This window comes from Triticum urartu, chromosome 3A (genome assembly GCF_056163025.1).
Source record: "Triticum urartu cultivar PI428250 chromosome 3A, HENAU_Tu73, whole genome shotgun sequence".
NCBI lineage: Eukaryota > Viridiplantae > Streptophyta > Magnoliopsida > Poales > Poaceae > Triticum > Triticum urartu.
The window spans coordinates 628,437,731-628,453,883 of NC_141875.1; the positions used below are offsets into that span (position 1 = coordinate 628,437,731).

At 42.1% G+C, this 16,153-nt stretch overlaps 1 protein-coding gene and 1 pseudogene across 1 annotated transcript; one reads left to right on the plus strand and one right to left on the minus strand.

Annotated features, from left to right (window-relative positions):
- Positions 1 to 6,829: 6,829 nt before the first annotated feature.
- Positions 6,830 to 8,187, plus strand: LOC147980910 (uncharacterized). Its single transcript, XM_087516989.1, has 3 exons — positions 6,830 to 7,012; positions 7,118 to 7,264; positions 7,732 to 8,187. Exons 1-3 carry the CDS (start codon positions 6,929 to 6,931, stop codon positions 8,185 to 8,187), a joined length of 687 nt encoding a protein of 228 aa, XP_087373115.1. The 5' UTR covers positions 6,830 to 6,928.
- Positions 8,188 to 11,951: 3,764 nt separating this feature from the next.
- Positions 11,952 to 14,608, minus strand: LOC147980911 (uncharacterized; annotated as a pseudogene).
- Between the last annotated feature and the right edge of the window lie 1,545 nt (positions 14,609 to 16,153).

A 16,153-nucleotide genomic window follows, 5' to 3' on the forward strand; every position in this document is an offset into this window, starting at 1 on the left:
TCATGTATACAATTCCCTTTGTCTATCGGTATGATACTTGCCCGAGCTTCGATCGTCGGTATCCCGATACCTTGTTCAATCTCGTTACCAGCAAGTCTCTTTACTCGTTCCGTAACACATCATCCCGTGATCAACTCCTTGGTCACATTGTGCACATTATGATGATGTCCTACCGAGTGGGCCCAGAGATACCTCTCTGTTACACGGAGTGACAAATCCCAGTCTCGATTCGTGCCAACCCAACAGACACTTTCGGAGATACCCGTAGTGCACCTTTATAGCCACCCAGTTACGTTGTGACGTTTGGCACACCCGAAGCACTCCTACGGTATCCGAGAGTTGCACAATCTCATGGTCTATGGAAATGATACTTTACATTAGAAAAGCTTTAGCATACGAACTACACGATCTTGTGCTAGGCTTAGGATTGGGTCTTGTCCATCACATCATTCTCCTAATGATGTGATCCCGTTATCAATGACATCCAATGTCCATGGTCAGGAAACCGTAACCATCTATTGATCAACGAGCTAGTCAACTAGAGGCTTACTAGGGACATGGTGTTGTCTATGTATCCACACATGTATCTGAGTTTCCTATCAATACAATTCTAGCATGGATAATAAACGATTATCATGAACGAGGAAGTATAATAATAACCAATTTGTTATTGCCTCCAGGGCATATTCCCAACACCTTGGTGGCTACAAGCGGGAACCGAGCCAAGAGTTGGCTCTTCAACTTAATGGGATCTCTCTCGCATGAACAATTTACTCTTATGGCAGTGACGTCGTGGGCTCTGCCGACATCTCGAAGAAAAGCCATACATGAAGGAATATTTCAGACTCCACATGCGATAACGGCCTTTGTAACAAGGTACATACAAGATCTTGATGTACTCAGAAAGCCGAGGAAACAACGCCGTGTGGTGACGACTGGGACATCATTGGTTCGGCGACCAAGGGCACCTCCGGCAAATTTTGCAAAGGTACATGTAGATGCTGGTGTTCGGCCACAGAGAGGAGGTTGAGCCGTAGCGATCTGCAGAGACAGCCAAGGTGCTTTTCTAGGCAGTTCAGCTTTCGTGATTGCTGGAGTTTGGGATGCACCGACGCTGGAAGCAATTGCGTGTCGCGAGGCCGTTGCACTGGCAGACGATCTCAACCTACATCACTACATTGTGGCATCCGATTGCAAGCAGGTGATCGAAGACATAGCTAAAGGAAGCCAGGGAGAATATGGAGTCATAATCAGAGAGATTAGACTTAGATCACCACCAACTAGTAAATTTACCTTTGAAAGGCGTGAGGCTAATGTTGAAGCCCCCAAGTTAATTAAATATGCTTTGTCTTAACTTCCAGGGCGTCATGTGTGGCTTGGCCAGCCACATGACCAGATTTGTATCCTACACATTGTGGACTTTGAGTAATAAATGGCTTTTACCCTAAAAAACAGTTATGCTAGGATGCATTTCTGATTATTGTACTGCGCAAAATCTTAAGAAACAAAACCAGCGAGATCCCCAAAAAAATCAAGTCGCGGAATTCCATAAAACATATTGGCGAAGGATCAAACACAAGACCTCCCTCTAGGGAACCGCGTCCATAAGCACTGTAGTAACTCATGCTATGTGTCTAAAACGGTAGCCAGATGTATATGAACTATAATAGGCGGCAGATTAAAACTTAAAAAAATGTAAACATGATTTTTAAAAAAAAGGAAAAACTTTTGGAAACACAAACATTATTTTGGGAAAATAAAAATATTAGAAAGAAAAATGAATCCAAGAACATTTATCTAAATTATGAACTAATTATTGTAAAAGTAAAACATTTTTTGAAAAACAATAACAAAAGTGAAAAAGTGAACATTTTTCGAAATTAAAACTACTTTACAAAACTCAAGAATATTTTGAATTTGCGAATTAATTTTGAAAACATGATTTTTTATGAATTTATGAACAAATTTTGAAAACTATAGCATTTTTTGAATGTGTGAACAAATTTAGTAAACATGAAATTTTTTAAAAATTCCAAAACATTTTGAATTTGGGAACAAGAACTAAACATGCAAACATTTTCTCAATTAGTAAACAAATTTTGAATCATTAATATTTTCGAATATTATAACATATTTTGAAAAGGAAAATATTTTTTGAATTTGTAGAGTAAATTCAGAACAGGAACATCATTTGAAATTCCCAAAAAATTCCAATTTGTGAAAAAAAAACATGTGAACGACTTTTGAATTTTTGAACAAATTTTGGAAATGGGAATATTTTTTGAATCAAAATATTGTTTGGTTTGTAAACAAAATTTAAAATGGAGAATTTTCGAACTTTTTTGTAAACATGTTTTTTGTAAATTGGCAAACAAAATTTGAAAATAACGAACATATTTTTAAATTTTAGAACAAATTGCGAAATGGAGAAGAATTATGAAAGTCCCAAAGAAATTTGAAATGCAAAAAAAATTTTAATACATGATTTATAAAAAACAAGAACACTTTTGGAATTTGTGAACTAGTTTTGAGGACAGGTACATTTTCGGAAATTCTGGTTATTATTTGAAAATTTATGCTAAATTTGAACAAAAATATTCTGAACAGTTTTTGAAAAACACTCTGAAAAAGTGTTGAAAACATGAATGTTTTTTGAAATTCCTGAACAATTTTTTAGAAGTGTAAAACATTTTTTGAATTTTTTGACTTGTTGTAAAAACAACCATTTTGAAAATATTTAATGGTTTTTAAAAGCACAAACAATTTTTTAAGTTTCCAAATAATTTTCAAAACATGAACTCTTAAAAACGTAAAAAGAAACAGTAAAAGGAAAAGAAAAATCAATAGAGAAACGAAAAGTTAAAAAACCAAAAATAAAAAAGAAACAAAAAACCCGCTTTAGGGAACTTTCTAGAAGGTTCCTAGAACCAGGAAAACCGGTTGGGAAACTCTAGAAGGTTCCCAAAACCGGAAACACTTCAACATGTTAATTGGCTGGCCCAAGTATGGTCCATCGTGATGTCTATGCGAATGGTCGTCATTTTGACGGAATGTGCGTCCAATAGGAAATTCCTTTAACTGGCGCATAAGGCATCAAATAGGTTTTAAATACTTGTATGAGCTGGGCCGGATTAAGTGACGGGTCTTGTTTTTTGGGCAATGGTGATCCCGTAATAACTTCTCACATGAATTTCTGGGCTAATATGGGCCTTTTTCCTCTTTTATTTTTCTCTAATATATAGAATACTAGCGCCGAAGATGCATGTGGACGCTGCGCCCGTGGCTAGCCTTATTTATATTTTTGAAAAGTACTTTATTGTTTATTTTTTTATAGCATGCATGTCCTTTTTCATGTTTACTCAGCTGGATTTCTTTTGTTTTGTTTGGGTTTTATAGAAAGAAAAAGGGGGTGTATGTTCATTTTAGCAAGGTTCATCTGTCTAATAGGATTATTTTAACACATTTATATCCTTTTGTAGTTGCTACTTTTGTCCTTGCGCGTAGAAATGCTTGTCTTGTTTTTAGTATAGAGCGGCAAAGACCGTTGCCGGTGCCATCCATTTTGTGTTTTTTGTGTGGAACAGAAGTGCTTTAAGGATCATGTGATTGAAGTTTTGAATGAACCATGATCTATTTATGGCAAAGAGTTAAATAGTATAGGTCGGCGTAGAACTTATTATTCTAAGTACAATGCCACATATTGAAAACTTTTTTTCAGTTTGCTGCCTATTGGTAAATCATTAGTCTTTTGTCCTTTTGTCCTTGTGGAATTTCTTCAGCATGTGAGGCCTGGCGATAGTCAATAAGGAAAACAGAATCAGTGCTATGTTGTTTCTTAATTATATTGTAAAGTATATTTTGACTGCCTATACCTCGTTTTGTTCTGATTGAAGCATTTCATTTTTCTACAAAGCAGAATTTGCTCATGGTGAGGTTGCAAGCAGATTATTTTGTGGTGCATCAGTTGCTAGTAAAGAGGAGGAAGAAGATTGTTTAGTTGGCCCTTGATGCATATTGCTCCCTAATGACAATGAAGCTAGATGGTCTATGTTCGTCATATGCTCCATGGCTTGCACTTGGAAATGGCAATAATTGTTGTCCAGTGATTTGCTACTTTTGCCACCGTGAAAATAAAAAAATTGCGAGTTACATGCGATATTTTGTGTGGTGTGGTGGTTATTGTTCCCGTTTATTCGCATTTATGTTCTGGTTTTTTGTTTGGTGTTACTGTTAATGGTTTGTTTGGGTTTCTATTCCGGTTTATTGTTTTTGCTTTTCCGGTTTATTTGAGTTTGATGATTATGTTTATTCGGATTGTTCCAGTTTTACAGTTCAGTTACTGTTTCCGGATTATATTGGGTAGGGTTTTGGTTTCCATTTTGGGTTTATTGTTTTGATATTGGTCACCCGGGGGGAGGTTTTTTTCATAAATAAGTATTGTTCACACCTAATTATTGTTTACACACAATCACTCTTCGTACATAGTCACTGTTCATATGTTCATACGACACTTAATCATGGTTCATTCCTGATTACTATTCATACGTGCCTCGTATTTACCAACATTGTTCACACAGTGTGTTGTTCTGGGTTGCAATTCGGGTACTGTTCAAGTTTATCGTTTAAGTAGGTTAATGTTTTGGGTTTATTCAAGTATTTTCTGTTCCATTGGCTTGATTATTTCAGGTTATTCGGGATTGCTTTTTAATCTATTAGGGCTATTATTTCGGTTAGCAGTTATGCGCTTATTTGGATATTGTTCCGATTTTGTCCCGATAACTGTTGGTGCATATTCACTGTTGTCGTGGTGTAAAAATAGAAAGTAATCGACGAAGAATTTATTCCCCCAGAGATCACTGTTCATGCAAATACACTGTTTTGGTTTACTGTTTTGTGACTTGGCAACACATCATCGGAAAGTAGCGAGAGACGACCAATGCGGCTTTGCATCAGTATTCCGGTGGAAAGAAATGATACATAGGAAAATGCTAAATCTTAATCCTAGCCCTCCATATAAGGACGCGAGGGTGGTGAGGGGGGGATGTTGTTTAAAGAAGTATTACTTTTTTTGAACTACGCGTGGGTATTTTTTTTTCTCCAAACACTGTTCATAACTGAAAACTGTTCACCCAAAACACTGTTTAGAGCTGGACGCTATTCACATTTACTATTCACCGTTGGACATGTAAATTGAACCGTAGTAGTAAGTAAAAAAATCAGGAAATGAGAAAGCTTCCCGCTTTAGTATATGTAATGACTAGGAAATCTTAGGGCAGGCAGTGGGCCACACACATGTCCATCCCCTTAGGTCCACCGCCGGTGAGATTTGTAGACACGATATACAATACGTACCATGCATTTTTTAGCTTGCTTGCTTTATTGATTAGTAATAGGATGAGGAGACAAGCAATGTTGTGGGGGGGGGGGGGGGGGGGGGGGGGGGGTGGGGGGGGGGGGGCGGCGGGGGGGCTCCTAAAGCTAAGAGTGGCGCCCGCAGAACGATGTCCATTTCGTGTTTTTTCCCTGATCAAAGGGCCCTCCCCCCACCCCCCACAATTTTCCATTAGTGATGAAAATGTAGTCCATCCATTATGGTTTTCTTTACCATAACCTTGCAACGGAGTGAGCCGTGGGCGGGCCGGGGCCATGGCTCCGCATGCTAATTGTTTTTTCTTTTCTTATAACATCCCTACATCCCCCGCAAAGACCCCATCCCTATATTATTCGCACAAAGATGCTCCATTGGCCCCCTCCAACATTTTAGCTCTTCTTTGCCCTCTTTGTAGATGATTCTTGGCTCCGTCCCTGGCCTTGCAGTACATTCTACTATACCACGCTGTATCCTGTATGGATCGTGTCACCGCCGGCCGTAACCCAAATGATTCCACCGGTCTGAGATGCCCGAGACAACATGGAATGGCCCCCGAGCCGATCAGAAAGAAGGACGTGCAAACGGGCAAACAGAGGACGCCGCGTGCGTGCCACCATGCATTGCATGCCAGCCGCGTCACACGGAGAAGCAGGCAGCAAGGACATGTGACACTAGTGGCGCTCTGTGCCGGGCCGGCCGGCAGGCGGCAGATGCTCGCCGCGCCCACGAGCCACGAGTGGGACGAGGACGACGCATCATGCATCATGCATTGCGTGCGGCAGTGCTGGCCGGACTCCGCTGCGCTCCACGGGCAGCAAAGCCCACAGGGCGGTGGTCGGTCTGTCCGTCCGGCGGACGAGCACAGTACCACGGACCACGTACGGCGCGACGAGAGCGCTCCGGCCCGATCGAGGCGGCCCGGCCGAGCCACGCGCTCAAGTACAGTACGTTTTTCTCTTTTTGTTTTAGCAGGGCCGGGCCAGTGGGCCGCACTGTGTCCACCCACTCGCTCAACAGTCACACCATTATTTTTTCTTCCTCTTTCCCCTCTAATTAGGTGGGCCCCACGCTTAGTGACCGCGGGCCAGACTTGCTGGCATGCCACGGCGACGGAGATAACAGTGAGATAACGGCCTTCTCAAAACAAAAACAAAAGAACTGGAGTAAATTGCACAAAACCACCACTTTGAAGGCAAGGTTTGCGAAAACCACTACAATACATTTTTTTTGCAGAAAACACCATCTCTTCCGTAATCTTTTTGCGGAAAGCACTGATCGGCGGATCGGGGTCAGTTAAGCTTGTTTATGACAGGTGGGGCCTTTTTTGCGTACGTGGCACCGTCGGCCGTCCCAACAGCCGTTAGACGGCGTTTGACGGCGTCGTATGCCTCTGTTTGATGGACCGGTCAAAAGACTGGTCGGTGCTGCCCCACTCCCCACTCCCCACTCTGTCTCGCTGCTCTCTCACTCACTCCTCCTCTGTCTTGCTCCTCTGCTTTGCTCGCCGCACCCGCAGCCGCGTCGCCGCACCCGTCGCCGCGCCCCCGCCGCGTCGCCATGGTGTCCTGGAGCGATGGGTCCGATAGCAGCGAGCACACCGTGGAGTACGTCAACTCTGGTTCTGACGACGGCAGAATTAAGGTAAGTTCAGATTTTTAGGGTTAGGGTTTGTGATTTGGGGGATTTCTTGAATGAGCTTGTTTGCTGACATGTGGATCAAATCTCTGGTATTCCTATGCACTACAGATCCCTGCTACCACTGAAGACTCCGATTTCGAGGGACCTGAAACGGAGTTGCTTGTTCTCTGCAATGAACATGGGAAGGCCGCAGAAAGGCGTGTTGCTTTCGAAGGAATCCACACTGGCAAGAGGTTTCTTTGTTGTGCTGAGAAGGTATATTGTGATTTGTTTTCTCTGGATCTGCCTTTGTTTGTGTTGTGCCTTTGTTTTCTCTGGATCTGTACTGTGGTGGCAGGCATTGCAGTTTAGTGTTAGGTTTAGTTGTATTGTTTAGTTAGGAAAGTGGATCAGAAGCAATTGCTTACTTGGCAGCATCGTTTCCCCTTGGTCTCGCAGCATTGTTAAGTTAGGTCACTTTGTTTAGTGTAGCATGCTATAAATAATTTAAGACAGAATATGCATGGGTTACTGGAGCAGGACAGAGGATGCAACTTGTTTAGTATGACATGTTAGGTCATTTGATTGATTATGTTTACTTTATAGCAGGACAACATTGTTTAAGTAGCATGAGGACATGTTTAAGTAGCAAGCTCAAGCTCTAAATTTGATGATAGTAATTAAATAGTGTTGCTTGGAAGCATTCTAATGTTTTTGTTTATATTAATTCCGATTTTGTTCAGGAAGGTAGAAACTGTGGATTAGTTGAATGGATTGATCCAGCTTGGCCCAACACCCTTGAGAATGCATTAGCCAAGTTATGGTTTATGTATGAACAAAGTAGGAGAGACAGGACTGAGGAAAATCTTTTGCATTCATTTGTTGTTCATGACTTGACACAAGAGAAGAAGAAGCTGCAGGAGAGCTATGAGAAGTTGGTTGAAGATGTGAATGGACTTTTGGATGCTCAGGAAAGGAGGGCAGAGGTAGAAAGGAAAGATCTTGAAACCAACAAGCTTCAGGAGAAGTATGACATGGTTAAGAACCTAGCAGCTGCTCAAGAAAATGTCATTAGGAACATGAAGCTCAAGCTAGCTGAAGAGAGGAAGAACTTGCAGAACCACATTGATGAGTTGAAGAAGACACTTGAAGAGAGCAATGTGAAGCTGCAGGGAGTGAAGGCCATCATAAATGGATAAGCAGGTGGTTCTGGAAGAGAAAAATGGGCAATATCAGTTGGCATTTGCTGACCTTTTGCAGAGTGTGGTTTGGCATTTGCTGTAATGATGGTAGATTAAATTCTCTGAACTATGAGTACTTCTGAATTATGGTGATGTAATGTAGTAATCTTCAACTATGATTATGTAAGGATTTGAACTATTGCGAAATGTGGTGGTATTTGGAGGTGCTGAATGTGATCTTAAGTAAGATGCTAGCAAATTGATGATTATGATCTTAAGTATGTTTCTGTGCAACTGGTGTTTTTTATCGACCTCGAGGCATCAAGTAGGCTCACTTAGGTTTATTGGCTTTTTATCGACCCCGAGGCATCAACTAGGCTCAATTAGGTTTTTTGGCTTTTTATGGACCCCGAGGCATCAACTAGGCTCACTTACTGTTTTTTTTGGCTTTTATCGACCTCGACGCATCAAGTAGGCTCACTTAGGGTTTTTTGGTTTTTTATCGACCTCGAGGCATCAACTAGGCTCACTTAGGGTTTTTTTTGGCTTTTTATCGACCTCGAGGCATCAACTAGGCTCACTTAGGGTTTTTAGGCTTTTTATCGACCTCGAGGCATCAAGTAGGCTCACTTAGGGTTTTTAGGCTTTTTATCGACCTCGAGGCATCAACTAGGGTTTTTAGGCTTTTTATCGACCTCGAGGTATCAACTAGGCTCACTTAGGGTTTTTAGGCTTTTTATCGACCTCGAGGCATCAAGTAAGCTTTTTTGGCTTTTTATCAACGTCGAGGCATCAAGTAGGCTCACTTAGGTTTATTGGCTTTTTATCGACCCCGAGGCATCAACTAGGCTCAATTAGGTTTTTTGGCTTTTTATGGACCCCGAGGCATCAACTAGGCTCACTTACTGTTTTTTGGCTTTTTATCGACCTCTAGGCATCAAGTAGGCTCACTTAGGATTTTTTGGCTTTTTATCGACCTCGAGGCATCAACTAGGCTCACTTAGGGTTTTTTGGCTTTTTACCGACCTCGAGGCATCAACTAGGCTCAATTAGGGTTTTTAGGCTTTTTATCGACCTCAAGGCATCAAGTAGGCTCACTTAGGGTTTTTAGGCTTTTTATCGACCTCGAGGCATCAACTAGGCTCAATTAGGGGTTTTAGGCTTTTTATCGACCTCGAGGCATCAACTAGGCTCAATTAGGGTTTTTAGGCTTTTTATCGACCTCGAGGTATCAAGTAGGCTCACTTAGGGTTTTTTAGGCTTTTTATCGACCTCGAAGCATCAACTAGGCTCAATTAGGGTTTTTAGGTTTTTTATCGACCTCGAGGTATCAAGTAGGCTCACTTAGGGTTTTTAGGCTTTTTATCGACCTCGAGGTATCAAGTAAGCTTTTTTGGCTTTTATCGACGTTGAGGCATGAAGACTAGCATCACAAGGGTAAGTTATGGGTTTCTGGCTTCTTGGTCATTGGCACAACATTATCATCACAAGAGTAGCACCATCATCATAACTAGAGTAGCACTAGATTAGTTCATCATCCCAGTTGATCATCACAGGACTACTAGAATGCCATAGTTTGACAGAAGGATCATAACAGTACCAGAACCTAAGTTGGCCATTACAATACCAAAACATAACTTGATGACCACTTGGTCATCAAAATAGAAGCGGTATCACAACATGATAAAGCATAGTTTGGATCACAACATCAATCCCATGCTGCACCAGAAGCAGTCAGGTAGTCCTTTATCTTCTGGGTTGGCTTTCTGACTCTCTGGGAACCACTGTTTGGTCTTGGAGGCAAGAAAGCTGCCCTTGCTCCCTTTGCAATAGTTGAAGCTCTAGTTTGTGGAGCCTTACCCTTTGCAGCAGCAGTAGCAGTTCTTGTTGATGGTGCAGTGGTAGTAGATGGAGTCCTCCTTGCTGGTGTTGTTGCAGTGGCAGTAGTAGATGGAGTCCTCCTTGCTGGTGTTGTTGCAGTGGCAGTAGAAGCAGTCCTCCTTGCTGGTGCTGGTGCAGTGGCAGTAGAAGCAGTCCTTCTTGCTGGTGCTGGTGCAGTGGCAGTAGAAGCAGTCCTCCTTGCTGGTGCTGGTGCAGTGGCAGTAGATGCAGCCCTCCTTGCTGGTGCAACAGAGGAGGCAGCAGTAGCAGCATCAGGTGGGTAAGAAGAGCTGCTTGGCTGCAAAAAGAACACAAGTAATTCAGCATTTTTATTACAAGCATAGAGAACACAAGTAAGTTAGCATGTTTTGCATTGTTTGTACCTCATGCCTGTTCTTTCTCATGGCTAGTGCAGGCTTCAAAGGAACATGGCAGTTTGTGTACCTATGGCCAACTTTGCTGCAATTGGAACAAGTGATTGAGGCCATCCTTGAAGTGTCCTTTGGAGCTGGCTTCTCATGTCTGGCCTTTCTTCTCTTAGTTTGTGCTCTACCTTTGTGTTCTTTGAAGACTGGAGGGTCAATGTCCCTAATGTCTGTCTTTGGACACATGTCAGGGCCAGGTACTGGATAGATTATGGGACTGTATGCAGCCTTGTACATTGGTTTTTGAAAAAATCATGAACAAAGTCCTCTGGCTGTAGCTTAGCTTTGTGAATGGCAGAGACAGCATGATGGCAAGGCACTGCTGTCATATCCCACTTCCTACACCCACAAGTCTTTTTCTGCAGGTTAACATCATATGTTTTCTCTGCACTTGTCACTTGGTAAAGATGTGGTCCAGCCATCAAGGATTGGCAGTTCCTAGACCACTTCTTTGCTTCTTCTAGTTTCTCTGCATATGTAGGACAAATCTCCCATTTGACAGTATCAACTTTTGTTCTATTTGCATTGAATTTGACCATCAACTTTGTCCTAATTCCATCAACCATGGTCCTTATTGGCTTAGCCCTAACATCTAGGACCCACCTATTGAAAACCTCACTTAGATTATTAACAACTAAGTCAGTCTTGCAGTTCACATCCATGGCATGTCTGGCCCAAGTGTGTTTGGGTATTTTGCTAAGCCACACCCAAGCTGCTTCACACTCTGACTTTAACTCATCCATTGCAACTTGAAAACCATGTTTAGTATATGAGTAACTTGCTGCATCCATGTATTTTTTTTAATTCTGGCCCTCTAAACCCAGCAATCTGAAAGTTCTGGTAGATATGCCTAGGGCAAAACCTTTGTGGGCAATTGGGGAAGACTCTATTTATGGCTTTCAAAAGACCCTGTATGAAATAAGTACAACTAAGTGACTACAACTACATGAAAGTAACTACAACTACATGAAAGTAACTACAACTACATGAAAGTAACTACAACTACATGAAAGTAACTAAATATATTACCTTTTGCCTATCTGAAATGATTGTGTACTGTCCAAACTGGCCAGATTGCCCACCTATTGCCTCCCTCAGCTGGTATAGAAACTAGGTCCAGGAATTAGTGTCCTCCTTGTCTACAATTCCAAAAGCAATTGCTCGTCATGCTAGGAAGGATTTCAACAAGCCTTTCTTGGGGGAGGTGGTTTTCACGGCCTGGTGGAATATTTGGAAGATCAGGAATGATAGAGCTTTCAGGAACATTCAACCATCTTTCAGGGCATGGAGGAATGGCTTCATTCATGATCTTACTCTGCTCTCTCATCGAATCAAACAGAAATATAGAGACGCCCTTCTTAAGTGGATTGATTTTCTTCCTCCTTGAGGAGAGTTGCTTCTTTGTTTCTTTGTAATTAATAGGTATAGTGCACCCCTTCTCTGTATAGCCTTCTTTAGAGCCTTCCCTCTTTTCTTTTATTCTTTTATTTCTTTCCTCATCTTGAGGAAACCCTGTATGCCTTTTGCTTTATTAATAAAATGTTGTGGGGTGCAAGCCCTGCAGTCTTCATGGTCAAAAAAAATTCCAAAAGCAATGGGAAAAATGTTGTTGTTCCCATCTCTTCCAATAGCAGCTAGGATTTGTTGACCAGTAGTGAGCTTTATGAAGCATCCATCCAAACCTACAAGTTAAGCACAAATGATTAGTACTTCAAAGAACATACAAGTGGCATAAACAACAATACAGGGCAATTACCTATGAATGGTCTGCAGCCATTGAGGAACCCTTCTTTGCATCCATTCAGGCAGATGAAAAGTCCATGAAACCTAGGGTTCTTGCTAGGATGCTCCCTAATATGTTTTGTTGTCACAATACATCTAGAACCTGGATTGGTGTCTAGGACAGCCTCTAAATAATCCCTAATCCTGGTGTATTGGGCCTTTTGATCTCCTAAAACAACATTCTTTGCTGCCTTCCTAGCCCTGTAGGCCATGTGGGTTGAAATTTCCACTCCATACTTGCTCTTTGCAGTGTTAATTATTGTTGTTATTGTTGTGTTAGGGTCATTCCTCACAATGTTTTGCAACCCACTTGGTAGTGACTTTGGTGCTCTCTGACACAGAAGGGCATGTGTGCACCAAATACAGCTTTCTAATGGTAAATGTCTTCTCATTTGCAATCTGAGAAGCTGCTATATAAAAAGGGCATTGCTCATCTATGCACTGTGCTATAACCCTGTCACTGCAGTTTCTGTGGTACTCATAGTTCCTGTTCTGTGATATGTGCAGGGTTTGGAGTGCAGTTCTGAACTGGTACATCAATGAAGCAAAGATGCTTCACAAATTGGTCTTGTGGGTCAGCTCTGTCCTCAGCATACCATAACCTTGGCTTCATTTTCTTTGCTCTGCTCTTCCTACCATTGGGCAACACATAAGCCATTGCCTCAGCACCATCATCATCTTCCAAACCCAGGTCTAATGGTTTTTTGTCCTCATCATCTGATGGTATCCAGTCATCCTCAAACATTTGCTCTACACTTCCATGTGATCTGCTAGTTGGCCCTTTTCTGTCTCTCTTGGCCTTATTCTTCTTTTGAATATGTTTACCACTCTCTTGCTCCTCTTCATTGTGTTGCTCCCCTTGCACCACTTCCTCCAATTCCTCCTCCTCTTGATCATCATCATCCTCTTCTTCACCTGATGGCTCATACAGTTCCTCCTCCTCATCTGTATCCCACATCTCCTCAACATCTGTGTCCCCTTCATAATGCAGTAATGAATCATCCCTCTGTTTTTTCATTTCCTCAAGCCTAGCAAGGATATCCCCATATTTTGATAAATTATCATCATCACTATCCTCTTCATTGTCCATAACTGCAGCTTTCCTTTTCAAATGAGTGGCCTTCTCTTTTTCTTTCTCATTCTTCCTAAACATTGCAATTTCCTTTCTCCTTCTCTCCTCCACAACTTTTTTCTATTTGCAGTTGCTCCTCTGAATTGTTTGTGCTCTGCTGTGTTTGAAACTGTATTGGTCTTGGTTCTTCTACTGGTACTACTGCTGCTGTGTTTGAAACTGAACTAGGATGTGCATTGAACAACACTCCTTCTTCATCTACCTGATACAGTTGGGGCTCTCCAATTTCCTGCAGAGGTATCTGCTGCTCAATAACATTAGCACTGCAATTTATATGTGCAGGTTTGGGGGAACTGGCCCTAACAACTATCACATTGAAAATCTTCTGCTTCTGCTGTACTATGTGGTCTAGAATTTCCTCCAGCATGTCATCATCCTCTATTTCTTGCATTCCTTCTATCCCTAGGCCAGGATCCTTCACATAGTACATGTAATCCCTCACCCCATATCCTTCAGTCTCTATCAGTGTAACTAGATTGTAAAAAGTGATGTCTGACAACATCATAGTTCTCTCAAGATTATCTCTGTCATGAAAATGCATCCTCAATTCCCAAACCTCATCATCCAGACTACAAATTTATAAAGAAACATAGTGTTGTATAAGTGTTCAATTATAACACTTATGAAAAAGCAGGACAACATCAATACATAGCTTTGGGTTGCTTAAGTAACCAATGTAGTACAAAGCAAAAAAACTGCAATAACCCTAGCTTTGGTTAATTAAGATCTACTGCAATACAGATCAACACATCAAATAATTCCAACTATATAACCATAGCTTATTTCAACTAAATAAGACACATAGAACAGCTAATTTAAACATAACCAGTTAATTTCAGAAAGAAATCGTCGCAATAACAATCATAGGGCCAACAATATGCAATGGAGATGGGGAAGGGGATATCACTACACGCTAACCCTAGCCCTAGAAACGGATCAGATAAGTTCACAGAATAATGGATAAGGGAAGGGGATCTCACTATACACCGCCAAAGGATGAGGCGATGTGGTGGCTTCCATTGGGATTCGCCTTCACCGCCGCGGCGAAAGATCTAGCCGCCGCGTATTCCACTGAATACTGCACCTCCGCATCTCGCGTCGCCTTGCTAGGGTTCGAGCTCCCGCAGAGCTCACCGCCTGGGTCGGGATCCGCGTCGCCTGCGCCACTGCCGGGAGGACCGCCGCCGCCAACACCGCCTGCTTTCGCTGGAGTAGCCATCTGCCTACGCGACGAGAGGAGGGGAGAGAGCGGCAGGAGAGTGGGGAAGAAGGCAGACGCGAGGAGGGAGAGAGCGGCGACACCAGAAGAGGGGGAGAAACGAACGGATGGGGGATGGAGCCATACGGCACCGTCAAACGCCGTCTAACGGCTGTCGGGACGGCTGACGGTGCCACGTACGCAAAAAAGGGCCCCACCTGTCATAAACAAGCTTAACTGACCCCGATCCGCCGATCAGTGCTTTCTGCAAAAAGATTACGGAAGAGATGGTGTTTTCTGCAAAAAAATGTATTGTAGTTGTTTTCGCAAACCTTGCCTTCAAAGTGGTGGTTTTGTGCAATTTACTCAAAGAACTCTGAGATAATGGCCAGGATGGGAATGATACCTCGTTAGACTAGTTCCCTTTCAAAAAAAAACCTTGTTAGACTAGTTCGTGTCAGTTTTCAACTTTATGTATGAATATATACCCTCTTGTAAGTTCATGTACTAAAAGTGTATAAGTAACTCAAAATGAATTAATTTTACTCGGCCCTCCTCTCTCTCTGGGGAACGGATCCTCTAACATAGAGGAGAGAAGTCAGGAAAGCTACAGTGCAACCTACTACAAAACTAAGAAGGAAAGTCAGGGTTACTATAGCGTGCAGGTACTGTACACAATTACTATTGATTGAAATAAATCTAAAATTAATTTTATTGCATCATAATTTGTTTGTATGTAATTTTTGTAAATATATACAGTAAATTTGTAATTTGCAAATTAATTCAAGTCATTTTAGTCTTAATTATATGGATGTGAAGGAGGAAAGTCTGGGTTACTGTAGCTTATCTAACTTCTCTTCTTCATGTTAGAGGATCCGGTTCGCTCTCTGTGTGCACTCTCGACTACGGAAACGTAGCCGGATGATAATTAAGGGGAATTCGCTGAAGTAAACTAACATGGATTTACTTCGTTTTTTTTGTCTGTTTGGATCGAACGAGTGGTCAGGCTTATTCATTTTTTGGTTTGGGTCCATCGGTGCGTCTAACACGGTCGACACAATTTCCGTGTGCCCATATAAAAAAGTAAATACCCATAAAATTTCAAGAATGCAAATAAGTTAAACATAATTACACATTAAAAATGTCAATTGCCAAAGTTTACTGAAACATAAATATAAAAACTTGAAAAAGGCCCCTTCCAAGCACCCAACACGCAACTCTAGGCGTCGCACTCGTCCTCGGAGCCGTGAGGTCGATGAAGTCGAGTGGCGGCACAACCCACGGGAAGGCCTGCTGCCACCCCATGCAAAAAAAATCCTACGCACACACAGGATCATGGTGATGCATAGCAATGAGAGGGGAGAGTGTTGTCTACGTACCCTCGTAGACCATAAGCGGAAGCATTTATCAACGCGGTTGATGTAGTCGTACACCTTCACGATCTGTCCCGATCAAGTACCGAACGTACGGCACCTCTGCGTTCAGCACACGTTCAGATCAATGACGTCCTCGCCTTCTCGATCCAGAAAGAGGGGCGAAGTACTAGATGAGTTCCGGCAGCACGAC

Bases quoted from the DNA above. Each gene is read 5' to 3' on its own strand.
- LOC147980910 (XM_087516989.1), top strand. From the start codon at position 6,929: ATGGTGTCCTGGAGCGATGGGTCCGATAGCAGCGAGCACACCGTGGAG. The intron at 7,013-7,117 runs GTAAGTTCAGAT...TATGCACTACAG, and splicing joins CTGACGACGGCAGAATTAAG to ATCCCTGCTACCACTGAAGA. The intron at 7,265-7,731 runs GTATATTGTGAT...GATTTTGTTCAG, and splicing joins TTCTTTGTTGTGCTGAGAAG to GAAGGTAGAAACTGTGGATT.